Source organism: Hylobates moloch, unplaced genomic scaffold (genome assembly GCF_009828535.3).
Source record: "Hylobates moloch isolate HMO894 unplaced genomic scaffold, HMol_V3 SCAFFOLD_1, whole genome shotgun sequence".
Lineage (NCBI taxonomy): Eukaryota > Metazoa > Chordata > Mammalia > Primates > Hylobatidae > Hylobates > Hylobates moloch.
Genome location: NW_026652276.1, coordinates 25239718 through 25265032, shown reverse-complemented (window position 1 = coordinate 25265032; position 25315 = coordinate 25239718). Strand labels below are relative to the sequence as shown.

Genomic DNA, 25315 nt, shown 5'->3' with positions numbered 1-25315 from the left:
TTTTGATATGAGGAAGTTCTGAAAATTCTGCACCAAAGGGAATGGAGAACAGGTAAATACCTATGATGCCTGGCAGGACAGGACGGGGGCTGCTGAAAGGAATGAAGGAGGAGCAGAACAGAAAGGGGCTGTGAGGCCACGTCCACATCTGCTTTTGTTGTTGGTCCTTCCCACGTACTAGAACACTGTACCCAAAAGAAAAAAGCTTTTTTTTTTTTTTTTTTTTTTTTTTTTTTGCAAAGGGTCTGTGTATCTGGGAATTGTTATTTTTATTTGTATTATTATTATTATTTATTTACTTATTTTGAGACCAAGTTTTGCTCTGTCACCCAGGCTGGAGTGCAATGGCGCAATCTCGGCTTACTGCAACCTCTGCCTCCTGAGTTCAAGCAATTCTCCTGCCTCAGCCCCCTAAGTAGCTAGGATTATAGACACCTGCCACCATGCCTGGCCAATTTTTGTATTTTTAGTAGAGACGGGTTTTCACCATGTTGGCCAGGCTGGTCTCGAACTCTGGACCTCAGGTGATCCTCCTGCCTTGGCTTCCCGAAGTGCTGTGAGTACAGGCGTGAGCCACTGCACCTGGCCTATTTTAATTTTTTAAGGAACTCTGTATCCAGGGAGTGCATTTCGTCTCAGCCTTTCTCTCTATGTTCCCGACTCCCTCTTCCTTCTCCTGCCTTCTCCATGCTGTCCTCTTTGTCCCTGCAGACCATTCTTTCCTCTCCCACACTTCTCCCTTCCATGCCTTTCCTACTCTGGCTCAGCTAGAACACCTGCTTGCTAGGTAGGTGGGTGGGGCTCAAAAATGGTGTGGAAAATATAGTGGTCTCAGCCTCAGAGATCTGTCCAATCAGAGGGATATTATGTAGGTGACTGGAGACTATAATGCTTGAAAAAACTAGAATCCTTAAATGAGGAGGGTGGTTGACTGGGCTTTGAGGGAAAGGACTTCTATAGACCAGGGAATGGGGATTTTCTCCTATAAGGGTTAGCACTAGCGCTGCTTCTGCTGAAACCAAGGCATAGAAGAGGGAGATGATGTTTGAATTCGTGAGGGAAGCTGGTGACGTGGTTGGCAGATATTCTAGTTCCCTCTGCTTCTCCTGTCTCTGGCCAGCAATTCACTGAGATGGCACGCAGCCGCCAGGAGATTGGTGGTGCTCACATCTGTCCTCACCCTATTATGAACTGGCTTCTGTGCCTGCTTTGTCTCCTGTCTTCCACCTCCCTGCGAGGGAGGCCGTTCTGCCTCCATTTCACAGGTGTGGACACTGGGTGACTCAGCGATACGAAAATGCTGAGAGCTAACCTGGCCACCTTCCCACTGCACCCCTCTACCTCCATGGCCGGGCAAGGAGTTGGGCTGTTGGCAGAGAAAAGCTTTTGACCCTATCAACCAGCAGTTTTGTTCCTGGACAGCTGCCATATGCAGGTGATGTATGGGGCACAGTAAATTTCTGCCAGATTTCAATTGTGTAGATTCCCTTGACTCCATGGAGAGTCACAAGTCCTGGAGTTTGGGGACCTCACAGTTGTAAGTAGCCAGCATACAGAGGTCAGTCAAGAGGGACAAGAAGGTCACAGGGTGGGCCTCTTGAGAGAAGAGCTGCTGGGTAGCAGATGATGGTGCAGGCAGCCTGGCCTTTGCTGTCATATTGACCGAGATTGGTTCCATTGCAACCCCATCTCTTAATACCTCAGTAGTTAGTAAGGCTCTTCCTCCAATGCCAGTTCCCTGTTGGTAAAATAGCAATGATTTTACCTCTTTCCCAGGGTGCCTGTTAGGGTGGCTGTGATAATGGCAAGTACCTGGCACATAGTATGTTCTTGTATATGTTAGCTGCCTTAACAATCTTGACAAGTGACGTCTCCTCCTTGACAGTTAGCTGGCCTTTAAAATGAAGGCCAAACTGGAAAGGTCAGGCAGGCCACTCTTCTCTGGAGGTTCAAATCGCAGGTGGTCTACCATGTACTAATCACCCAAGGTAAGAGATTTCTTGCTAAGCCTCAGTTTTCTTATTTGTAAATCAAAAATTGATAGTATTTCATTGGGTCAACTACACAGATGTGTGTAAAGATATTAACTACATATAAAACCTAAGCTCTTGCATTTTGGCGACGAGTCACTTGATGTCCATCTCTTCACCTGTGAATGGAAATATCCATACCTCTCCAACCTACTTTTACAGGGCTGTAGCGAGGCAGTTTATGGAAAGGGCAATGAAACTGTACTTTAAATGCAATATAAATGCAGTGCATAAATGGTTGGAGGCAAAATCAGGCTTGCTTTTTTTTTTTTTTTTTTTTTTTGAGATGGAGTCTCCCTCTGTCGCCCAGGCTGGAGTGCAGTGGCGCAATCTCGGCTCACTGCAAGCCCTGCCTCCCAGGTTCACGCCATTCTCCTGCCTCAGCCTCCCGAGTAGCTGGGACTACAGGCGCCCGCCACCATACCCGGCTAATTTTTTTGTATTTTTTAGTAGAGACGGGGTTTCACAGTGTTAGCCAGGATGGTTTTGATCTCCTGACCTCATGATCCGCCCACCTTGGCCTCCCAAAGTGCTGGGATTACAGGTGTGAGCCACCGCGCCTGGCTAGGCTTGCATTTTTAATGGATTAGTTGGGCAGTGCTCTTTGGATCCGATGTCCTAATGTCTAGGACTGACTGTTTTTGGTATGGGACCTTCTCTCTGCAGTGTCTAGAATGGGAGTTGGAGGGACTGTGGGGAACAGAGGTGGCCCCAGAGCTTGGACACCTGGGTTCTCATGCTGGCCTTGCTGCTCATAAGCAGGTAACACAGGGCTGAGTTCCTCCTTTGCCTGGCCAGCCAACCTGGAAGACCTAGCCTTCTGGCTGTCAGTGTCCAGAGCTCTGGAGAATCCCTGAGGCCACATCTCTGGGTGGAGGAAGGTCCTCTCTGTATAGATGGCCCTCCAGGGGAAGTCTGCAAGGATCCAGACTTCAGAATAATAAAGTACTAACTAATCCAAGTGGTCCTAGCACATTTAGCACATATGGCATGCTCAAGGGTGTGCAATTGTGCAGTAATCAAAGCTGGTGAGGACACCCGATGCCACCCATTTCCTGCACCAGGAAAATGCACCTTTCACATCTCTGAACCTGGGATGCCAGAATGCACTGAACTTGATCCTGGCAAATAAATTGGAAGCTGTTTCCAAAAAAGTGATGTTTTCTTGCTATATTGTCTCCAGAGTTTACTCCTGAGTTGGGGAGCAGCATCTCATTTTGCAAGGGGCTGGTGGATTCTCCATAGAAACGCTGGGTTGGGGGAGTGTCTTCTGAGTACTGGGGCTCTACCTAATGTCTGATTCCATCTGTGGTACCAAAAAGCCCTCTGAATGGCAGCCTGTCTGTGCACAATGATGCCGAAGACTTTCTTTTCCCTCAGCTAATGAGGCAAGGCCCCAGGAAAGCAGAGAAGGCGGATGCTTGAGTCTCTGAGGGTCAGAATACACTTATGGTGAAATCAGGACTGGGGACAAGGCAAAGTACTGCCATTGGGAATTCGGAGTGGATGGTCATGTTAGACCAGGGGTGTCCAACCTTTTGGCTTCCCTGGGCCACTTGGAAGAAGAATTGTCTTGGGCCACATATAAAATACACTAACACTAACCATAGCTGATGAGCTGAAAAAAAAAATTGCAAAAAAATCTCATGATGTTTTAAGAAAGTTTACGAAATTGTGTTGGGCCACATTCAAAGCTCTCCTGGGCTGCAGGCTGGACAAGCTTGGCTTAGACTCTTGGAGGGCTTTCATGATGGAGGCAGGAAAGGAAAAGCCCCTTTTACAGATGGGATAGTGGGTCCAGAGAAATGTGTTGGTTTCAGTTCCAGAGTAATTTCACCTGCTCCCATCCTCCACATTCACAAAGAGCAGGCTGGATGGGATGTTGATTTTTTTTTCTTCTCCTGGAGAATGGACCATCTCCCTATGCCTCTCCTCCTCCTTGGCTACTAACCCCTGACTCTTCCCTCCCCCTTCTCTGGCCACTCCTGTTCCTGAACAAAGCCAGGGAAGATCTGGGCTGGCTCAGCCCCTGGGTGTCAGTCAAGACTCAGAGGGAGACTTAGCTCAAAAAGCCAGCTCTCCCGGAAAGAAATACAGAGCAACTGTAGTCAGGAATTTTTCCCTTTCCTTTTTTCTGTGGGCGGGGGGAGGGACACTTGGCAGTCCTTGGGGCCCTTCTGGCTGCCAGCCCCACATCTCTTCCTGGCTGTTGGGAGGCAGGGCAGGAGGGAGGATTGGGGAGAAGGGGGCAGGGGCTGGCAAACCCCCAGCTGCTGGGCAGTGGAATTCGCCCATAGGCCCTGGTGGAATTGGCCTCTAGTGAAGCCTGGGGAGGTTTCTAATTAGTGGAGGACGGTGAAGGTGTGGCAGCCTGTGTTCATTCAAGGAACTGAGCTCTCTGAGCCAGGAAGTCAAAGGGAAGAGGGGGACTGAGTCCCGGAAGGCCTTGGTAGGTGGGAGGTGGGGAGGAAGTTGTGCCTACTCAGTGTGTTCCATCCTATTAGAAGTTGAGAAGAGAGGGGTGTTTCAGCTGGAGGGACTCAGGGTGGACTCTGGGGGTGCAGAGGGTCAGTCATTGGCACTAAGCAAAGGGTGCCACCTCAAAGAATAAGTGATATAACAATGATAAACAAAATGGCTTTGTTCTAGACATTGCCTGCTTCTACCAGAAAGCTCATTTTGTTTTTTTTTTGTTTGTTTTATATTTTCCCCCCCTCCCACTTCCTGCCCCAGCTCTGTTTTAGCCTCGAGATTCTCTCCACTTAACAAATGAAGAAATCAAGGCTACATTCAGGTTCAACTGCCAAGGCAAGCACAGACCAGATTGTAGTCTGGGTCTCTAGATTCTTCTTCCAGCTCTCCATTTCACCAGACTCACACATGCAGAAAAACAGTGAATTATATACTGCTTCTTGGAAAAGCTGCTTTTCCCTGGGAAGTAGTAATTAAGCCATATCTTCTCAAAAATGTTCCTTTATGCAACTCTCTAGGAAGTTTCTTTTAGGTCTATTGTCTTCACTTCTGGATGGAGGTGCCAAGTTGCCTCTGGGTGGTGAACTTGTTTTCTAAAATGCCCGAGGCCAAGAACAAAATGAAAATGGGAATTCCCTTGTGCCCTGTGCCCTGCCCCTGTGACTTCCTGATAATGCTGAGCAGTTGCTATAGCAACAGTCGCGGGACGTGTGTCAGGCAGGATAAAGGCGGTGGGGGTAGGACAGGTTTACTGGATCAAAGCGGCTTTTGCAGTTGACTAGGGCTGCTGACATGACTGATAGCCTACTTCTAGGGAAAGATGGGGGTCCCATAGAGATGGGGAGGGGAAGAAATGAAGCCCTGGGGCTAAAAGATCTTGCTTGAGAGTCTTTTCTTAGGTGATGCCAAGTGACCAGGTGCCACCTGGTTGGTTAACAACTTGGGCTTGGTTTTGGCCACTGGCTACATGACTTTGTGCAGTTGGCCTCCAGCTCTATAGCTCATTTATCAAGTGTGAGGGGGATAAGAAATTATCAACCTCATGTGCCTGCTTGATAATGAAGGTAAACATGCAAGCCACGTAGCACAGAAACAAGAGATAATCAAATGAGGTAATGCAGGTTCTGATTCTTGCAACACAGGAGAACAGGAGAATGGCAGCCACCTGCTTTTGGACGTTTTCTGATTGGTCATTTCAAGAATCCTGTTAGCAGGTGTGACTTATTCCCTTGAGTGTGGCTTACCTGGACAGCTGCCACTTTGCTTTGGAAAGCCTTCAGTGAGTCCAGAGAGGAGTCAATAGTTGAGAGTTTTCCAGGGGGCAGTCATGACCCTCGATGCCATTGTGCCTGTGGTTCTAACAACAGCTTAATGACCAACCATGTCCCATTTATGCTCCAGAAGTTAGGACTCCCACTTGAGGCTCTGCTGGTTGTCTCTGGTTTGGTTCACTGCCTCTTAAACCATGAGAGCATAGCCAAGGAAGGTGATTGATGTGATATACTATCAGACAAAATTAGTGAACTTTAGTTGAAGACAGAGAAAAGCATGGTGACCTATTTAAAGACACTTATTTATATTCAAGACACTTCTTGTGCTGGTTTGAGAGTGGCCGGCAATCCTGGACATCTTTGCAGGTTTTAAATTTCTTTTTGTATCCTGTGGGTTCAATTTGTCAGGCCTGGAATATCTTCTGAGAGCAGAGTTATAGGGATGGAGAAGAGGACAGTGGAAGGGGAGGGTGGTGGGAAAGGTTGGTAGGATTCAGCCTTTGTTACACTATGGGAGTAGGGCTGTGGGATTGCATCATCGAAACTGAATTGTTTGAATGTGGGTCTTGGGAGAGGCATGTGTCTTTCCCATCCCATCTCATGGTTCCACTTGCTCACTGCCTTTCTTGACTTGCTCACTGCCTTTCTTGACTCTTAACCAGTCTTGCTGATATGGGCCCTAGATGGTGAGGCAAAGGCCAGAAGAATGAGAAAAAGAGTTAACGTAACAGGGTACTCTTGGGCAAGTGCTAGATGCTCTTTGATAGTGTATTAGTCTGTTTTCACGCTGCTGATAAAGACAGACCCAAGACTGGGCAATTTAGAAAAGAAAGAGGTTTAATAGACTCACAGTTCCATGTGGCTGGGGAGGTCTCACAATCATGGCGGAAGGTGAAAGGCACGTCTCACATGGTGGCAGACAAGAGAGCTTGTGCAGGGAAACTCCCCTTTATAAAACCATCAGATCTCATGAGACTTGTTCACTATCACGAGAACAGCATGGGAAAGACCTACCCCAATGATTCAATTACCTCCCACTGGGTCCCTCCCACAACATGTAAGAATTGTGGGAGCTACAATTCATGGTGAGATTTGGGTGGGGACACAGCCAAACCATATCAGATGGCCACCTTTTCTAATGTGTAAACATTAATTGAGTACATGCTGTGTGTCAGCTAGGAGACCATATGAAAAAGCAGTTGTCATACCACCTATAACACATGCTTTTTCGTGCTGGAGGGGGACAAGAAAAGCATCTTAGAAAGGTGAATAAAGAAGAAACCAAGTCAGTAGAGATGTATATACATCCTATGCAAATAAACAGGTAGCTCTTTTAGTCTTTTGACCAAGTCTCTTGGGAAGAGCTTGATGTTAAATAATGAAGTCCCTTCATGGTAAATAAAGTTACGAAAGTAAGAGAATCAAGTTGGACAGGCTTCTACTTCTTCAGTCTTGGAAGAAAAAAGCACAGTGTCTTCCTTCCAAAAATGTAAATTGAGGACACAAAATGTCTTCTCTCCTGTCCTTCATTCAGTAAGTATGGAAAGCTCTATGGAAGCTAAGACCAAGTTTATGTCTTCAGGAAGCTTCTATCCTTAGGAGGACTAAGAAAATGCACAGACCTACAGCTTTTTGGCAATGGACTCAGGCTAGAGTGCTGTGAAGAAAGTTGGGTCAAATTACCAGAAGACTTTACCCAGCAGTGCTTTTCTTTTTTAAAATTTTTTAAAATATTTATTTATTTATTTATTTATTTTATTTTGAGATAGAGTCCCCCTCTTGTGCCCAGGCTGGAGTGCAGTGGCGTGTGATCTTGGTTTACTGCAAGCTCTGCCTCCCAGGTTTGCACCATTCTCCTGCCTCAGCCTCCTGAGTAGCTGGGACTACAGGTGCCCACCACCACGCCCGGCTAATTTTTTGTATTTTTTAGTAGAGACGGGGTTTCACCATGTTAGCCAGGATGGTCTTGATTTGCTGACCTCATGATCTGCCCACCTCGGCCTCCCAAAGTGCTGGGATTACAGGCGTGAGCCACTGCGCCCAGCCGTTATTTATTTGTTTTTTTTTTGAGACAAGGTCTGGCTCTGTCACCCAGGCTGGAATGCAATTGCATGATCTCAGCTCACTGCAACCTCCACCTCCCAGGCTTAAGCCATCCTCCCACCTATGGCAGTGCTTTTCATCCATGCAATCAGGTGGCCTTTGGACACTTGGAGGCCATATTGTTCATCCTTCTTCCTTCTCAAAAGCTTTCTCCTAAGTTATACCAGAGGGAGTCTGTGCAATTTCTTCCCATCTGCAATTTATCACTTGTTTTGTTCTTTCTTATGAAATTCTTGGATGGCTTCTAACTTGGGTCTCTCCTATTTTAGTTTAAGGCTGTTTTCTCTCTGGTCCTTGGGGAGACAGAACGGCTCCTCCCCTTCCCTTGGGTTTTCCTGGCCCTTGGACACCTCCACCACTCAGCACCCTCTGGCAGCACCAGGATGGACTTGTCCCTTGGCTTTCAGTTCTCAGGCCTGAGTCATCTTGATTACCTCATCTTCCGCTTCTTAATTCTGTGACCCTCTTCTACTACCTTTGGGTCTTCTTTCTGACTCATTTGCGAGTTCTTCATGGCGTAGAGAACTGGCCAGGAGCCCAGGGCTAGGTTCTGACTGGTGGACAAGTGACCCTGGTAACATCATTGCCCTGGCCAATGAGAGTGGTGGTGAAGTCCGCCATGTCACTATTGTTTGGTCCTCTTCCAGCAGGGCTTCAGGGACACTTGAGGTTACTAATAGCTCTGCTTGATGAGGAAGATGAGGGGTGGTTGGTGTGAGAGGTGACTTTTTTTTTTTTTTTTGAGACAGAGTCTCACTCTGTCACCCAGGCTGGAGTCAGTGGTGTGATCTTGGCTCACTGCAACCTTCACCTCCCGGGTTCAAGCGATTCTTCTGCCTCAGCCTCCCGAGTAGCTGGGATTACAGGCATGCGCCACCATGCCTGGCTAATTTTTGTATTTTTAGTAGAGACAGAGTTTCACCATATTGGCCAGGCTGGTCTCGAACTCCTGACCTCGTGATCCACCTGCCTTGGCCTCCGAAAGTGCTGGGATTACAGGCATGAGCCACCGCACCCAGCCCTGAGAGGTGACTTTTTTTTAAAGAAGATTTAAAAAATGCAGTAAAGTACAAAGAACAATGTAATAACACAAGCCTACCATCCAGAACCATGGGCAGTTGATATTTTGTCCACTAGCATGCAGTACTTAGTGTTTATCTTTCTTAGCTAAGCAGATTTGCATATATATGATAGATGACTAATATGCCTATGTTTGCATATATTGCATCTATGTGCATATATGTGATAGATGACCAATATTGTCCAAATTGTTTTGTGAAAATAAATTAAAAGTGTACATAAAGGTTTTATTTTCCCTCTTAACATCAGGTGTCTGAGATCTAATATTGACATCCATAGGTCAGAGATATTCTTTTTAACTGCTATATATTGTTCCTTTGTATTACCCTACTGGTTTTATTGATCCATTCACCTGTTGAAAGACTTTTGGATCTGGTGCTAATAGTGTTTTTACAACTACAAATAATGCTGTAATGACCATTTTTGTACATGTGTCCCTGTGCACATGTAGAGAGAAGTAGAATTGCTGGGTCAGGCACATTCTTCCCATTCCCATAGTCCCTGGTTCAAGTTTGAATCAAAGCACAGTCTACTCACTTGGGCCTCAGCAACTAGGTCACCTTGCCAGGTTCCTGGATGGCTTTAGTTGAACCTGAGGAGAAATGTTTGGGACCCATGGAAAGGAGTGAAAGCTGATAGTGCTGTTTGCCATCTTGATATCAATTTCTCTGGCTCTTCAAGGACAGCTTGGCTCATGGGGCCCCAGGGACCTTGGCTGAATTTGAGCATGTTTTTGTTTTCTCAAACTGTCTGCCTCAGCCCTGACCCTCCCCAGGTCTTTGCAATTCCAGGAATGACCCTGATGTTTATAAAGGAGCCCTTTGGAGAGTGCACAGGCAGGGAGGCTCTGGAGAGGCTGTGCTGTTTCTGCTCACTCGGGGGGAGCCCGAGATGAGATGGCAGCATGAGGGCATACTCTAGAAACCTCCATGACGCCTGGCCAGGAGAGGCCCCTCTGCATATATCCAAGCAAGCATAGGTGTCTGTTTACAAACTCATGAGTGGATGAGCTCACAAGGCTGTGTCTCTGCAAAGCTTGTACCCGAGGACCACCTCTCTTGAAAAGAAGAGGCATTGTTCTCTCCTCACCAGGAAGTTCTTCAGGAAACTCACACAGAACAGAGAGAATCACAAAGGCATGGGGGCCTGGCAATGCCAGAGCTTGAGAGGAGAGGTATCATTCAACATACAGATTCCTTAGTCCTCGCCTCTGACTTTCTGGGGCTGGGGTCCAGGGCTCTTATTTTTAGCAAGCTCGTCAGATGATTTCTGATGAAGAGCTATGTTTGGGAACCTCTGACCGGGTCTAATTCCCTGAATTTACAGATGAGTATGCTGACACCCGCACAAGTTCAACACCCTGCTTAGCATCACTCAGAATCCCAGGGGTGGTGGCGAAGTCAGGATCGAACCTCAGTCCTTCCTCCCACACTAGGACTGCTTGGCCAAGCCTTCGAACCCAAAAGCTGGTGCTCCAAAGGAAATCCAAAAAAGTTTGCATCATGGTTTGACGTGGAGGGGATTTATCAGCCAGGTGGGGGCTCTCTGCCCTCCCTTGGTGGTGCATCATCTCTTGTAGGTGTTCTGTCACCATGGAAGGGCAGTGGCCTGTGCCTCTTGGGCTTGCTAGTCAACAGAGGTCACTGAGCTCTTCAGTACTCAGCTGGGTGATTGGCCTGTGGTAGCTGCAGGTGGAGAGAGATGATTCTCAGAAGAGAAAGGCTAGTTCTTGCACTCGTGTGATCTTATAACCTAGGGGACTTGTGGATCTGAAACATCTGAGAAGGCTGTTTGCAGTCATTTACTACCACAAAGGAAACTGGGAGAGGAGGGACCACCTGTTGGAAAACCATGCTCAGAAGTGACTGGTCTGTTGCTGAAGGATGGAAGGATGTCAGGTGTTGCATGGCTGGCTCCCTTGCAGGAAGGAAGGGCTCAGGGGATGAGAAGGAATAGGAAGGGAGTTTACAGTGAATGAAGCTGGGTGTCCTTAGGAGATAGATGGACCAGTTGGGGGGATGTCATTAACTAAGCTGGAATGTGTCCTGAGTGCCAGCCTGTACTGCAACAGACATCTGTGCACACTATTCAGAATTCCAGTGTGAGAGGCCACTGCTCCCTCTGACCTTTTGAAAAAAAAAAGTCAGGGGAAGACACATAAACAGTGTCACTCACCCACAAAGTCTCAGGACTTCAGGTTAAACTTTAGCTAAAAAAGTAACAAATAGAACCCCCATTTTACCTTCCTCTTTCTTAACTTCTGCCTCCCTCCCTACCTCCAGCATGGCCTGAATTACTAATCCCAGCCTGTTGGTAGGCTGTGCTATTGAACATAGTGGCCACATGCTAGATGGAGTTTGGTGACCACCATCAGCCATACAAAGAGGACTGGCTTCGAATTCACTCCAACCAAAGCTGTTTCTTGTATGTGCTGGCGTGTTTATGAGCCCTGTCTCAACTGAGCATGCTTGGTGATTATGAGCTACTGCCTGGCCTCTTTCCTTTTGTCCCTCCCCCTAAATTCTGTAAACAAAGTTAAAGTAATTTAGGCAAATTCATTCTTGCTTAAGGACTTCCATCAAATGGCAGAGAGCTTTGATATTTAGCAATGTATAAAATTTATAAAATCAAAACCAAGCTTTAGAAGAAATATGCAATAGATCATATTGCAGAACTCTCTCATGAATCATTTTTTCCATGCATTTGGCTGTTCTACAGATCAGACATCACCTAGCCTTCCCCTCACATGGCAGATATACCTTTTATTTACCCATTCAAGAAATTGATTGTCCACACATTTCTTTTTTTTTTTTTTTTTTTGAGACAAGGTCTTGCTTTGTTGCCCAGGCTGGAGTGCAGTGGTGCAATCTTGGCTCACTGCAAGAAGTGAACTCCGCCTCCTGGGTTTAAGTGATTCTTGTGCCTCAGCCTCTCAAGTAGCTGGGACCTCAGGCATGCGCCACCACGCCCAGCTAATTTTTTGTATTTTTGGTAGAGACAGGTTTTTGCTATGTTGGCCAGGCTGGTCTTGAACTCCTGGCCTCAAATGACCCGCCCACCTCAGCCTCCCAAAGTGCTGGGATTACAGGCATGAGCCACCATGCCTGGCCACCACACATATTTTTCTAAAGTTTGGTTTTGGCCACAGTGAGAGTTTCTTGGGCTGTCAGGGGTAAAAATACCATATCCTGTTTAACAGCAGCCATCATTTTAGCAGAATTGTTTTTTTTTTTTTTCGAGACCGAGCTTCGCTCTTATTGCCCAGGCTGGAGTGCAATGGCACGATCTTGGCTCACTGCAACCTCCGCTTCCTGGGTTCAAGCGATTCTCCTGCTCAGCCTCCCGAGTAGCTGAGATTACAGGCATGCACCACCATGCCTGGCTAATTTTTATGTATTTTTAGTAGAGACAGGGTTACTCCATGTTGGTCAAGCTGGTCTCGAACTCCCGACCTCAGGTGATCTGCCCGCCTCGGCCTCCCAAAATGCTAGGATTACAGGCATGAGCCACCGTGCCCCGCCCCTTGGCAGAATTGTTAATATCATTTTTCAGACTTGAGAAATTAGAGCTCAGAGAGGTTAAAGGTTCTGACTCGTGAGTGAATCTCAAGGGGCAGCGCTGGCATTCAGGGTTCTCGACTGCTGGTGTTCATTGCTCATTCCAGTTTGTTAATGAATCGTCCACTGCAATGGATATTAGTGGAGTCGTCTAGAGAGCAGGGGGAGGAGGATGGTGGTTAGTATTTATTCTGTTGCCCAACATATGTCAAGGCTAAGTGCCTTTTGGGAGAAATTAACAAAGACGGAGTCATGTGAGTTTTCTGCCCAGCTAGGGTGGAACCAGGAAGCTGCAGCCAACCTTCATTCCCCTGGCCCATTACTCAGAATTAACTCTTGAAAGGCTTGGAATGCTATTACCTGTTGCAAGAGGTGAGTCCGTTGGAGGAATGACAGGTTCAGGGTTGGCTTAGATCATCTCTGTGGTCCTCCTCTTCCTCAACCCTGCTCTTAGATTTTAAGATAATCGTGAGCTAGGAGGAGAAGGCTGGAAAATGGTAAGTCTTTCTTCAGAATAAAGAAAAGAAAAAAGAAGGGAGACACACTGAGCTGTTAGGAAGATGTGATTGTTCTAGGTAGGGAAAAGGTCTTATTTCCTCACCGGGTCTGGATAAGGACCGAGGCCACACACTCTGAGGAGGAAGGACCAGGGAGGTGCTTTTAGATTCTTGGGGCTTAGTTTCCTAAGAAAGCTTTTTAAGGTCTCTCTTAGATCAGGGATCACCAATTTCCAAATAGAGCACTGAGATCAGAACATTGTGCTAGGAGAAAATGAGATTTTATGGGAGTCCGTTTCTGTCAAACACAAGAGTTTGATTTGTTGAGTAAGATCACTGATGCAACAAACAGGATTACATTGGAAAAATGGGCTGTGCCAAAATTAAGTCTGAAAACCTGAGTATGAATGCATAGAAGTGAACAATAAAGGCTCTTTCTCTTGGGCTGTCAGCTTCCAGCTGCTCTCCTTGGCTAAATTAGTAAGGGTGGGCCAAAAGACAATGTAGGGACCCCATGATAATTGTGAAGAACTGCTGATATGGCAGAGAGGTTGTGTTTGCTCCTGTGAATTCAGATGGTAGTCCATCTGGGCTCAGGTTTGCCATCTGTAAAATGGGACAACCATCCATTTCTTTTCATCCCATCTGCCTTCCTCATCTCCAGCTCCCCTCTAGGGGTCTTAGGTAGAAAGGTGTGGCAATCTACCCAAGGCAGGGGTGGGAGTTCTCCCCTGCCCTTCAGGCCCCCCACTAATGGCTCTGGGGTTGTCTGTCATCTCCCTGACTTCTCTTTGGAAAAGCTTGACCTTCTATATGTGAAATCCCTTGCTTCTGTGTTGACCCATTTCCCCAGGTGCTATGTAGGGGAGAAGAGCTAATGCTTACTAATCTACAGGGAAAGTCTCTTCAGGGGCCTTGGAGGTTTCTATCAACCATTTCTAAGCCCATGAGCCTTTTCCATTGATGTCATTTGGGTTGCTAAGAACCATTTCTTATAGTGACCTTTGCACCAGAGCCTGTGGAGTTGCATACATAAGTGGTTGCTTAATAAATATTATTCTGAACTTAACTCTCTTAGGCAGAAAAAAAATACAACTTGGTATTTTTGTTCTGAGGGCAAATTCCATCTCTAGCTGGAGTTCGACATCTGGAATGTTTTCCTGTGGATTGTTCCTGCAGCCTATAAGAGAATATATGGGAAGAACTTGGTAACATATGATGATGCCCTTGTCTGACTGAGGGGAGGAGGGGCGCTATGTGGGTACTTTCCTGGTAGGCAGGAAATGGAAGTGGCTAAGAGCTAACCCCATGTGCGCCTACTGTGTGCCAGGCCCTCACTGTAGATGCAGGCAGCATCTCTTTGGATCCTCCCAGTGGCCCATAGGAGGTGCATACTGTTTGTCCTCTTTTTACAGATGAACAATGGAAGCACAGAGAGCGTAAGGAACTTGTCTGGTGCTGCACAGCTCAGTAGTAAAAGCTTGAATTCCAACTCAGGCAGTTAGATTTTGGGGTTTGAATCTCTTGGCTGGGAACAGTAACAAGGAATGCAGGCTCTTCTCAGCCTACAATGCTTTCTGATCTCTGCCCGGTCAACTCTTTCATTTCCCTTCCCTGGGCTTCTACTTCAAGATGTGGAGTTCAGATCTGGCCACTGGATTTGAGTCCAGAAGCCTGTTCCAGAGAAAGAAACAGATGCTGATGCATGGTCTTGTTAACCATCTTTAAAAGACCTTGCATCAGCAAACCAGGCCTGTGGATTTCTTCATCTTATTGGCATGTTTGTTGGCACTGCTGAGATCAATAAAGAAATGGAATAAAACATACCCTTGAATCCAGGTGGCCTCTGTGAGGGTGGGCAAACTTGACCTTCACCTCAGAGAGTTTGGGACATCTCAGGACAGGAAATCAACTTTGTCCTCCTGGAGGAACACTGCCAACTTGACCCCAGCCTCCTGGGACCTGGAGCCAGGGCTGCATATGGCATCTGTGGGCCCTGGACACTGCCTCTGTGGGCCCTTCTGTAAAAACATATATTTTTAAAATTTAAAAATTATTATTTTTCATTTTTGAGACAGGGGCTCACTCTGTCACCCAGGCTGGAGTGCAGTGGCATGATCATGGCTCACATGATCATGATCATGCAGCCTCTAACCCCTGGGCTCAAGTAATTTCCCACCTCAGCCTCCCAGGTAGCTGGGACCACAGGTGTGCACCACCATGTCTGGCTATTTTTTTTATTTTTAGCAGAGACAAGGTGATATAGTTAGGCTTTGTGTCCCCACCCAAATGTCATCTTGAATTGTAATCCCCATAATCCCCACGTGTCAAGGGAGAGATCAGGTGGAGGCAGCTGAATCATGGGGGCGGGTCCCCCATGTTGTTCTCGTGATAGCGAGTGAGTTCTCATGAGATCTGATGGTTTTATAAGGGGCTCTTTCCCGCTTCGCCTGGCACTTCTTCCTGCCACCTTGTGAAGAAGGTGCCTTGCTTCCCCTTCGCCTTCTACCACGATTGTGAGTTTCCTGAGGCCTCCCCAGCCATGCTGAACTGTGAGTCAATTAAAGCTCTTTCCTTTATAAATTACCCAGTCTCGGGCAGTTCTTTATAGCAGTGTGAAAATGGACTAATAAGGTCAGGTGTGGTGGCTCATGCCGATAATCCCAGCACTTTGGGAGACCAAGGTGGGCCTCCTGTGGCAAGGAGTTCAAGACCAGCCTGGCCAACATGGTGAAATCCCGTCTCTACTAAAAACACAAAAATTAGCCAGGCATGGTGACGCATGCTTGTAGTTCCAGCTACTCGAGAAGCTGAGGCAGGAGAATTGCTCAAACCCGGGAGGAGGAGGTTGCAGTGAGCCGAGATCGTGCCACTGCACTCCAGCCTGGGTGACAGAGGGAGACTGTCTCAAAAAACAAAAAAAAAATCAAAAAACTCTATTTTATAACTTGTTTAATAAATGCAAATGTATTAATATTATATATTAAGAATTTTTAACCTAAAAGTTTTTTTCTTTTCTGATGTTAATAGAGATCAAAATACATCCTAGGCACTATGCCTCCAGAGCCTAATGGACAAGTTGGCCCTGCCTGGTGCCTTCAGGCCCAAATGCACATTTATCTGTGTGTGCCCCTCTCCTTTTTCAAATGTGTTTCCAGAGATTGCAGAGGGCCTTCTTCTGAGGATTAATGTTGGATTGACCTCTGGGACGCAGCCAAGGGATGGTTCTTTGGCCACTGTGGTACAAGAGGGCTTAGTGAAGAGGGGGAGCTGCAGGCTGAAAGTCCTCTGGGAGGCCCAGGGAAGACCCTGTGCCCTGCCCCCAAGAAACTGTGGACTAGTGTGGCTGCAGATGGAAGGATAGTGGAGGGGTCTTAGCTGTGGATGCGGAATATTTGCTTTAAATGGGGCCTGGAGCCATTTCAGCAAATGGGCTATCAACTTCCAGGTCTTGGGCTAAAAGCCTGACTCCAGAACAGTGATTCTCACCCTGGGCGATTTTGCCTCTCTGGGGCCATTTGGCAATGAATGAAGACACATTTTTTGTTGTTCCAACCTGGGGAGTGTGCTACTGGTTTCTGGTGGGTAGAGGCCAGGAATGCTGCCCAACATCTGGAGTACACTGGATGTTCCAGACATTGAGTTCGGGTGAGCGGAGCCTTTCCAGAAGCTGCTGGATAGAGCTACACATGAGCTGCCTTTCCTGTCTCCAACCAGACAACGTGTCGTTATAGCCATAATAGAGACTGGCTGCCTTCACCCAAGCCAGTTCCCAAAAGGGCAGAGCCAGGTGAGCCTCTGAGCATCACAGACTTCATGTCCACAGAGTGGAGAGTTCCAGAAATGGTGGCAGGGTGCAGTACCAGCAGACTCCCAGAGCCCCTGTCTTCTCTAACACCCTGTGAGCAGAATGCGGTGTCGAGGTCTCCAGATATCCTTCCTGCCTCTGTGGGCACAAAGCTGGGTAGGGTGCGGTAAGCAGGGTGATGCCAAGGGTGATCTCAGGTACCAAGGGTTCGGGTGAGGGCAAACTGGAGGTGCCGCACTTTGTGTCTGGGAAGGGCAGCGGGGTGGAGGCAGGGAGGCTGGGGATGAGTGCGTGCGCTGCACGGCGTCTGTGTGCTGCATTAGAGGTTAGTGTTGAGATGGAAAGTTGACTGAACCTGACCTCTTCTGTTTGTTGTCCAGGTTTGTCTGATCTCAGACTTTCCCTGGCCTTTCTCTTTCACCCTTTTGTTCCTGACCTCTGGGATCCATCTGAAGAGGGAAGGGGGGCTCTTCTAGGAGGGTGCGGACCTGGTGGCACTGAAGAAATCTGCCGCACGATGGGGTGACTCAGTGTCCCTGTTCTTGGGAACCTGGCAGGCAGCTGAGCAGGGGGACTCACTCAGCCTGCCTCTCTGGGCCCCTGGGTGTCTGCTGCTCTCCATGGGGAGGAGCACAGAGGGCAGGGCAGGATGGATGAGGAAAGCTGCGGGCTGGTGCCTGGGTCTGATTAGACACGGTGGAGCAGGACTCCAACCTAGCCTGGAGGCGCACGCTAAATCGGCCTTTTCCTGTCGGTGGTGCTGGGCTGCCGGGCCGCTGGAACAATTTAATCTGTGCTGGCTTCATTTATGGTACAACCCAGGCTCCCCAGAGCCCCTGTGGGAATAACCATTCTAAATAAAAGGATTTTCCAGGTTTCAGAGGTTTATACATTTAAACATTGCAATTTTTTTTTTCTGAAGTTCAACAATTTTGGATAAAAGTCTTTTAAAATGATGAATAGGTAGAATTTTAATTCCCTCCCCTTTTTGATGTCCCAAGCTCATCATCATCAACATAATTCTTGTTTTGGGCTAGAAGACATGGAAATCCCCAGGGTTCATTGAGGGGTGTGGCATTCATTGTTTGCCACACACAAAAGGTACCCGGAGTTTGTATGTTTTGTTTTCTTAGTGTCCTCTTTCCTCTCTGCCATTTGATCCTTCTTGCTACTGTCCACATGTATTCCTTCTTTGTCCCTTCAATATTGTTGACTTTCTTCTATGGCGGCCTTGGAAACCAGACATCCAGAAGCCAGGCTTCCTGGAGCAGAACTGTTGTGAACTGTCTCGAGGCTCCTCACGGGATGATTCTCCCCTCATCTTGAGTAGAAAGTGCCAACATTTAAACATGCTCAGCCATGGTAACAGCTATCAGGATGTTCAGAGCTTATTTTCCTTGGTTTTCCTGTTCTTGGTTGGGTTTCATGCTGCTGAAGTAGTAGATAACTGGGGCATTCGTCATTGTCATCATCATCAACGTAATAACCACCAGCAACATGGATATAGAATTTCTGAGCTCCAAGTCGTTATTTATTTATTTATTTATTTATTTATTTATTTATTTATTTATTTTTGAGGCAGTGTCTTGCTCTGTCGCCCAGGCTGGAGTACAATGGTGCGATCTCAGCTCACTGCAAACTCCACCGCCTGAGTTCAAGCGATTGTCCTGCCTCACCCTTCTGAGTAGCTGGGATTACAGGTGTGTGCCACCACACCCGGCTAATTTTTTTGTATTTTTGGCAGAGATGGGGTTTCACCATGTTGGCCAGGCTGGTCTTGAATTCCTGACCTCAAGTGATCCACATGCCTCAGCCTCCCAAAGTGCTGGGATTACAGGCGTGAGCCACCGCACCCGGCCTAAGTCGTCTTTTGACTGCTTTTTTTTCGTCATACTCTCAACAGCTCTATGAAGAAAGAACTGTTATTATCCAGCAACTTATAGTTAAGAAAGTAGAGGCACAGAGAGGGTCTGTGTGGGGAGAACACATGCAGCTGATATAGAAAATGGCAGAGCTGGGATTTAACCCGACTACACCCCTTTAACCAGAGCTGCTACCCTGGGGACGGCGTGCTGGCTTCTAAAGGAAGCTGCTGTATAACAAATGAAGACTGACTAGTTATCAGGCTCGGAGGGAGGGGAAAGGACAGGGGCAACCCCCATCAAATGTCCCATATGCTGGGGCCTATGCTGGGCACGCCTTGACAGCAAGTGCTGCTGGAATGCCAGCACCTGCTGCTGTCCCTGGCATGGAAGAGGGGCCCCCTCCCTTAGTTGGTGAGTGAGTGAATACTCTTGTATAGAATTACTCTAAGAGTCATTCATTTGTGTTCTAAGGGCTGTAAGTTTTTGAAGGTGCATTAATGGGGAAGAGAAAATGTGCAAGATTGGTTGAAAAACACCCCTCTGCACCCACCCAGATCTTGTTGGGACCTGCAGGAGAGCAGCTCTGGGTGGGATGGTCTGGGGCTGTTTGCTGTGTCTCCAAGGGGCTGGGGCTGGGTGGTGTGAGGCCCTGCCCTTCTGGAGCTTGCTGGGGCTTGTCTCCTGGTTACAGCTCTGCCTTGCGATTCAGATCCTCTCTGCCTCCTTTGGCTGGACGTGCCTCAGCCAGAGTGAGACTGTGGCAGGCTGGAGCTGTTTTCAAGGCCTCCTTCACCTAGGCTGTGCATACAAAAGGTTGAAGAAAGTATAAGGAGACTTAATGGACGCTTCTTGGACAGACATCACAAAGCTTCATGCCCTGCAGAAGCTGAAGCTATGAAGTCGAAGGAGTCATAGTTCCTGTTCTTGGGGCTCTCAGTATAATGGGGTTGGGGGGTGGGCTGCACAGACAGACTTGGGAACGAGGGAATGTCAGTGGGGCAGAGCTGTAGCTGCCTTGGAGCAGCACTATGGGACCTTAGGCGGGGCCAGGTGGGCAAGTGCAAAGTGACAGCAGGGGGATGCTGGGACCAGGTTCTGGGCGGCGACGTGGCCTTCCACCTTCTCACTCCTTTGCCATACATGCTGCAGCCCAGTGATGTCTGTGGCACGAGTTATAAAAAACTCAACTAATTCGTGCTCTTCCAGACCACAAATGAAGAACTTTAAACTGGGGGTTATAGTGGGAGAATTTGGGGGGTCCCAGAAAGGACTTAAACCTATTCCATGGTCAGGGCCTTTCGAATGCATTCATCCCTCTGTGCGCCTCTGTTCTGCCCCAGCCTTGTAAGAGGGTCCCTATCATTCTTCTAGAGCCAGACAGCCTGATTTCAAACCCTGAATCCATCACTTTTCAGATTTGTGATCTTGCTCAAGTAACTGACCTCTGTGAGCCTCAAATTCTCCATCTCTGAAAGTTGGGGAGGGTGCTAGTAAGGTGAAGCTGAAATTGATCATCCATGTAAATTGCTCAGCACGGGCCCTGACAGGCCATCAGCACTCATTAGCCACGCATCATCTCCACCCTCATCATCGTTACGGTCCAGGTGGCTCCCGGAGGGCACGTCTCTCTGGGAAACCGGACCTGGAGCTCTTCTTCCCTTCCTCTCTCGGCAGACAATGGTGATGACCACTCGGAAGGAGGCCTGGTGGAGAACCACGTGGACAGCACCATGAACATGTTGGGCGGGGGAGGCAGTGCTGGCCGGAAGCCCCTCAAGTCGGGTATGAAGGAGCTGGCCGTGTTCCGGGAGAAGGTCACTGAGCAGCACCGGCAGATGGGCAAGGGTGGCAAACATCACCTCGGCCTGGAGGAGCCCAAGAAGCTGCGACCGCCCCCTGCCAGGGTCAGTGAGGGTCAGGTCTGGTGGAAGGGGTGGGAAGACAAGGAAAGTGGGGTCTCAGCTGGAGGAGGGTATCCCAATAAGACCCTCGTCTGGTGTGACCTGTAGGCAAAGCACTTTTCTGTCCACAAACATAGTTGTGGAACATAGTGACCTTTGGGGCAATCAGTATCTCTGGCTGTGAAATAGATTGGACCTGTGGTTTCTTGATGTTCTTTCCTTCTAAAACCTTCACATTTCTGTATGGTTTTGGAACATAGACACAGAAAATGAATCCCAGAGATGAAGACAGAGTCCCTGAAACTTGCTTACTTTTTTTTTTCCTTCTTCTGAGATGGGGTCTCACTCTGTTGCCCAGGCTGGGGTGTAGTAGTGCCATCACGCCTCACTGCTGCCTCCAACTCCTGGGCTCAAGTCATCCTCCTTCCTCAGCCGCCTGAGCAGCTGGGACTATAGGCGTGCCCCACCACACCTGGCCAATTTTGTATTTTTGTGTGGAAATGGGGGTCTCACTGTGTTGTCCAGGCTGGTCTCAAACTCAAACTCCTGGACTCAAGCAGTCCTCCCACCTCAGCCTCCCAAAGTGCTGGGATTACAGGTGCCAGCCACTGCGCCTGGCCTGAAACTCAGTCACTCTTGTTGCCATATGCTTCCCTCACTGAACTACCCCCTCTCCTCTTTCCTGCCCAGCTCTGCCATCTTGGGTCCCGGCCCTGGTTGGTTTTATGGAAAGAAATGGAGCTTGGGCGTGGGGCAGGGGCATAGAGACTCTGGAGACAGCCACTTGGATGGATATTTGGAGGTAGAGCCCATTCTGACACATGAAAGCCACGGTCACAGAACAAGGAGAGGAGTGAACATTCCCATCCATGCAATTTTCTTTAGGGGCTGGGGTTGGGCACCCAGTATGGCAGGGAGATCCCCGGGTAGGCTGTCAGAAGTCCCTGTGCCCCTTGCTGGCTGTGTGACCATGGGGAAGTCCCTTCCCCGTGCAGCAGCTTCTCCCTGAGCTTGCGTCTGGCGCGTGCTTCACGGGCCTGCTGTCCTCACTGCGGGCGTCCCCTGCTGTGTGTGCGTGCAGACTCCCTGCCAGCAGGAACTGGACCAGGTCCTGGAGCGGATCTCCACCATGCGCCTTCCGGACGAGCGGGGGCCTCTGGAGCACCTCTACTCCCTGCACATCCCCAACTGTGACAAGCATGGCCTGTACAACCTCAAACAGGTGAGCATGGTGCCAGCCTGGGCCAGAGCAGCTCCTCCTCAGCCCTGGGCCCCAGAGGTGCCTTGTTTCTCCCTCACCTGCCTGTAATCCTCTGAGGTCTGAGCTGAGTGAGAGACTCAGACTCGTGTCACCGTGGGGATTGGGATGCCAGCTGCCAGGCCAGGGAGGGTGCAGCTTTTCTCCCTGCCTCCGACGGGTCAGTTGCTGGCTCCACTTGCCCAGCCACCCACCAGCCTCACTTGGAGTCCAGGTTGGGAGGAGGCTCTTGGAGAAGGGAAGTGGCTTAAACCAAGCGTCTTCGCTTTGATCAGATATTGACATCACCTGGAGCTCTTCCTAGGCCCGCCCCCAAATTGCCATGTGGTAGGTCAGGTTTGCAGCTCTAACAAGCCTCAGGTGAGGCTGATAATCTGCGACCTACACTCCCACCATCATTGATTTCAACCACTGGCCGAGTTGTCTTCATGGTTTCGAAGTATCTCAGGGAATGAAGAGTCAGGGATGGAGAAATGCCGTTGGAAAGATTCTGAAAAGCCATCTAGAGGCCGGGCGCGGTGGCTCACGCTTGTAATCCCAGCACTTTGGGAGGCCGAGGCGGGCGGATCACGAGGTCAGGAGATCAAGACCACGGTGAAACCCCGTCTCTACTAAAAATACAAAAAATTAGCCGGGCGTGGTGGTGGGCGCCTGTAGTCCCAGCTACTCGGAGAGGCTGAGGCAGGAGAATGGCGTGAACCCGGGAGGCGGAGCTTGCAGTGAGCCGAGATTGCGCCACTGCAGAGATCTGTCTCAAAAAAAAAAAAAAAAAAAAAAGCCATCTAGAACACCTTGTAATAGTTGAGAAATGAATTTAAGTAAACCATCAGAGCCTTCCCCCCTTTTTCCACCTTCTTTCACATTTTTAACAGTCAGTGTGCATATGCAATATTTTCCATGTAACTTTTTTTTTTTTTTTTTTTTTGAGAGGGTCTCGTTTGTCTCCAGGTGAGTGTACTCATGCAACCTGGCAATTCTCCTCCCTTATTGGTCACATTTTGTATTTTTAGTAGAGATGGGGTTTACCATGTTGGCCAGGCTGGTCTTGAACTCCTGACCTCAGGTGATCCACCCATCTCAACCTCCCAAAGTGCTGGGATTACGGGCGTGAGCCACTACACCTGGCTGGGCATTGGGATTTTTTTTTTTTTTTTGAGACAGAGTCTGGCTCTTGCCCAGTCTGGAGTGCAGTGGCGTGATCTCGGCTCACTGCAAGCCCTGCCTCCCGGGTTCACGCCATTCTCCTGCCTCAGCCTCCCGAGTAGCTGGGATTACAGGCGCCCGCCACCACGCCTGGCTAATTTGTTTGTATTTTTAGTAGAGATGGGGTTTCACTATGTTAGCCAGGATGGTCTCGATCTCCTGACCTCGTGATCCGCCTGCCTCAGCCTCCCAAAGTGCTGGGATTACAGGCGTGAGCCACCGCGCCCGGCTGGGCATTGGGATTTTTATAAAGCTACCCTGGTGGTTCTAATGGCAGTCTGGGCTGACCTAAAGTGTGGGTGTGTGAAGCCAGGAGATGGGAACAGGGCTCTGCTGATGGCTTAGGGGTCTCACCTCTCCACCCCCTTCACCATCCAGGCACCTTGACCCTCTAAATATTAGTTTAATATTAAAGGCTATTTGTGTACATGCCCTCTAAATGTAAGCCGGCTAACTCCATTTGGAGCTCAGAAGAAAAAGTCTCGATCACTTCTCACGGAAAACAGGCTGTCTGCTGCACCTTTAGGTAACTAATGTGATTTGCAGGAGTAGTTAGCTTATGCATAAAACAGAGACCTTGGAGTGGGAATGCCTGGCTTCCATCTCAGCTATGCTTCTTACCAGCTGTGTGACCTTGGGCACGTTGCTTAGCCCATCTGTGCTTCAGTTTTATCATCTGTAAACCAGGGATAATAACGGCATCTAATTCACAAAGTGGTTGTGAGGATTAAATGACTATATTTGTTAGAAACTGAACGAGCAGTGTGTCTTTTGCTCACACAGTGCCTGGCACACACTGATTTTGATTGCAACATGAGGTTTTTCACCTGACACTATGACTAAGCTTCAGTATGCTGGGTCCCCCCCACTGGATGGGACCTCCTTGAGGCTGGGGACTGAGTCTTTTCGTCTTCGGGTGTCCTGAATGGCCTTGCTAATCAGAGGGGTCCCTGGGCGGGCAGCATCAGCATCATGCTTGGAGCTCGCTAGCCATGCAGAATTTCCAGCTCCCCAGGGATCTACTGCATGGGAATCTGCATCTTATCAAGGTTCCCTGGCGCATATTTGAAGTTGCGAAGCTCCACCCGGCAGCGCGTGGGTAGCTGCAAGGGGTGGCTGCTCAGTGGACGCCGGGTTGAGGGAGGGAAGGAAAGTTGCTGGCTGCGGGCTCCTCCATGCTCTTCTCCTCTCTCCCCAGTGCAAAATGTCTCTGAACGGGCAGCGTGGGGAGTGCTGGTGTGTGAACCCCAACACCGGGAAGCTGATCCAGGGAGCCCCCACCATCCGGGGGGACCCTGAGTGTCATCTCTTCTACAATGAGCAGCAGGAGGCTCGCGGGGTGCACACCCAGCGGATGCAGTAGACCGCAGCCAGCCGGTGCCTGGCGCCCCCGCCCCCGCCCCTCTCCAAACACCGGCAGAAAACGGAGAGTGCTTGGGTGGTGGGTGCTGGAGGATTTTCCAGTTCTGACACACGTATTTATATTTGGAAAGAGACCAGCACCAAGCTCGGCACCTCCCCGGCCTCTCTCTTCCCAGCTACAGATGCCACACCTGCTCCTTCTTGCTTTCCCCGGGGGGAGGAAGGGGGTTGTGGTCGGGGAGCTGGGGTACAGGTTTGGGGAGGGGGAAGAGAAATTTTTATTTTTGAACCCCTGTGTCCCTTTTGCATAAGATTAAAGGAAGGAAAAGTAAAGTGTGTGTCTTTTGCCTGAGTCTTTGGGGTCTTCCAGGGAGAGATGCGGAGCCTGGCCTAGGTTGGCCTTCCCGCCAGCATCCAGCTTTGCCCCTGGCTCCTAGGAAAATGGGAAAGGCCCTGTCTCCGTTTCCCACTCATGAAATGGCAATAAGAAGGAATGGGAACCTCCTGAATCCAGATCAAACCCTCCAGTGCAGCCCCAGGACTCCCAGGTGAGGCTTCTGCCCCCATGCGGCCCCTGCCTGGCGCTGTACAGGGGTAGGATGAGTCACGGGGTGGGGGTCAGGGGAGATGTGGAGCGTGGGTCCGGCTTCCTCCCTCCCACCTTCAGATAACACTGCAGTGGGAGATAAGGAACAGGAAACCTTGGGATTGTTGTCGTCTGGCCCCTGAAATAAAGGAGGCTCCCTCCTGCCCAGCGTGAGACATTTCCGCTCAGCCCCCTAAGAAAGGGAGTAGGGCTGTGTGGTTAACTGGCTTATTCATAAAGATGACACCACTGAGAATTCAGGTGCTGCTCTCTAAGGGGCCCAAGGGATTTGGTCTCCAGGCCAGCAAATATCAATTGAAAC

General features: G+C 49.0%; 1 protein-coding gene across 1 annotated transcript in view; it reads left to right on the top strand.

Moving 5' to 3' along the window:
• The window catches only part of IGFBP2 (insulin like growth factor binding protein 2), a 30390-nt gene extending 5650 nt beyond the window's left edge, over nt 1–24740 (top strand). The window contains exons 2-4 of the mRNA XM_032754551.2: nt 20358–20587; nt 21666–21806; nt 24244–24740. Coding sequence (XP_032610442.1) covers nt 20358–20587; nt 21666–21806; nt 24244–24408 — 536 coding nt within the window. The 3' untranslated portion in view covers nt 24409–24740. The remainder of the gene's footprint in view (nt 1–20357; nt 20588–21665; nt 21807–24243) is intronic.
• Nucleotides 24741–25315: the final 575 nt, after the last annotated feature.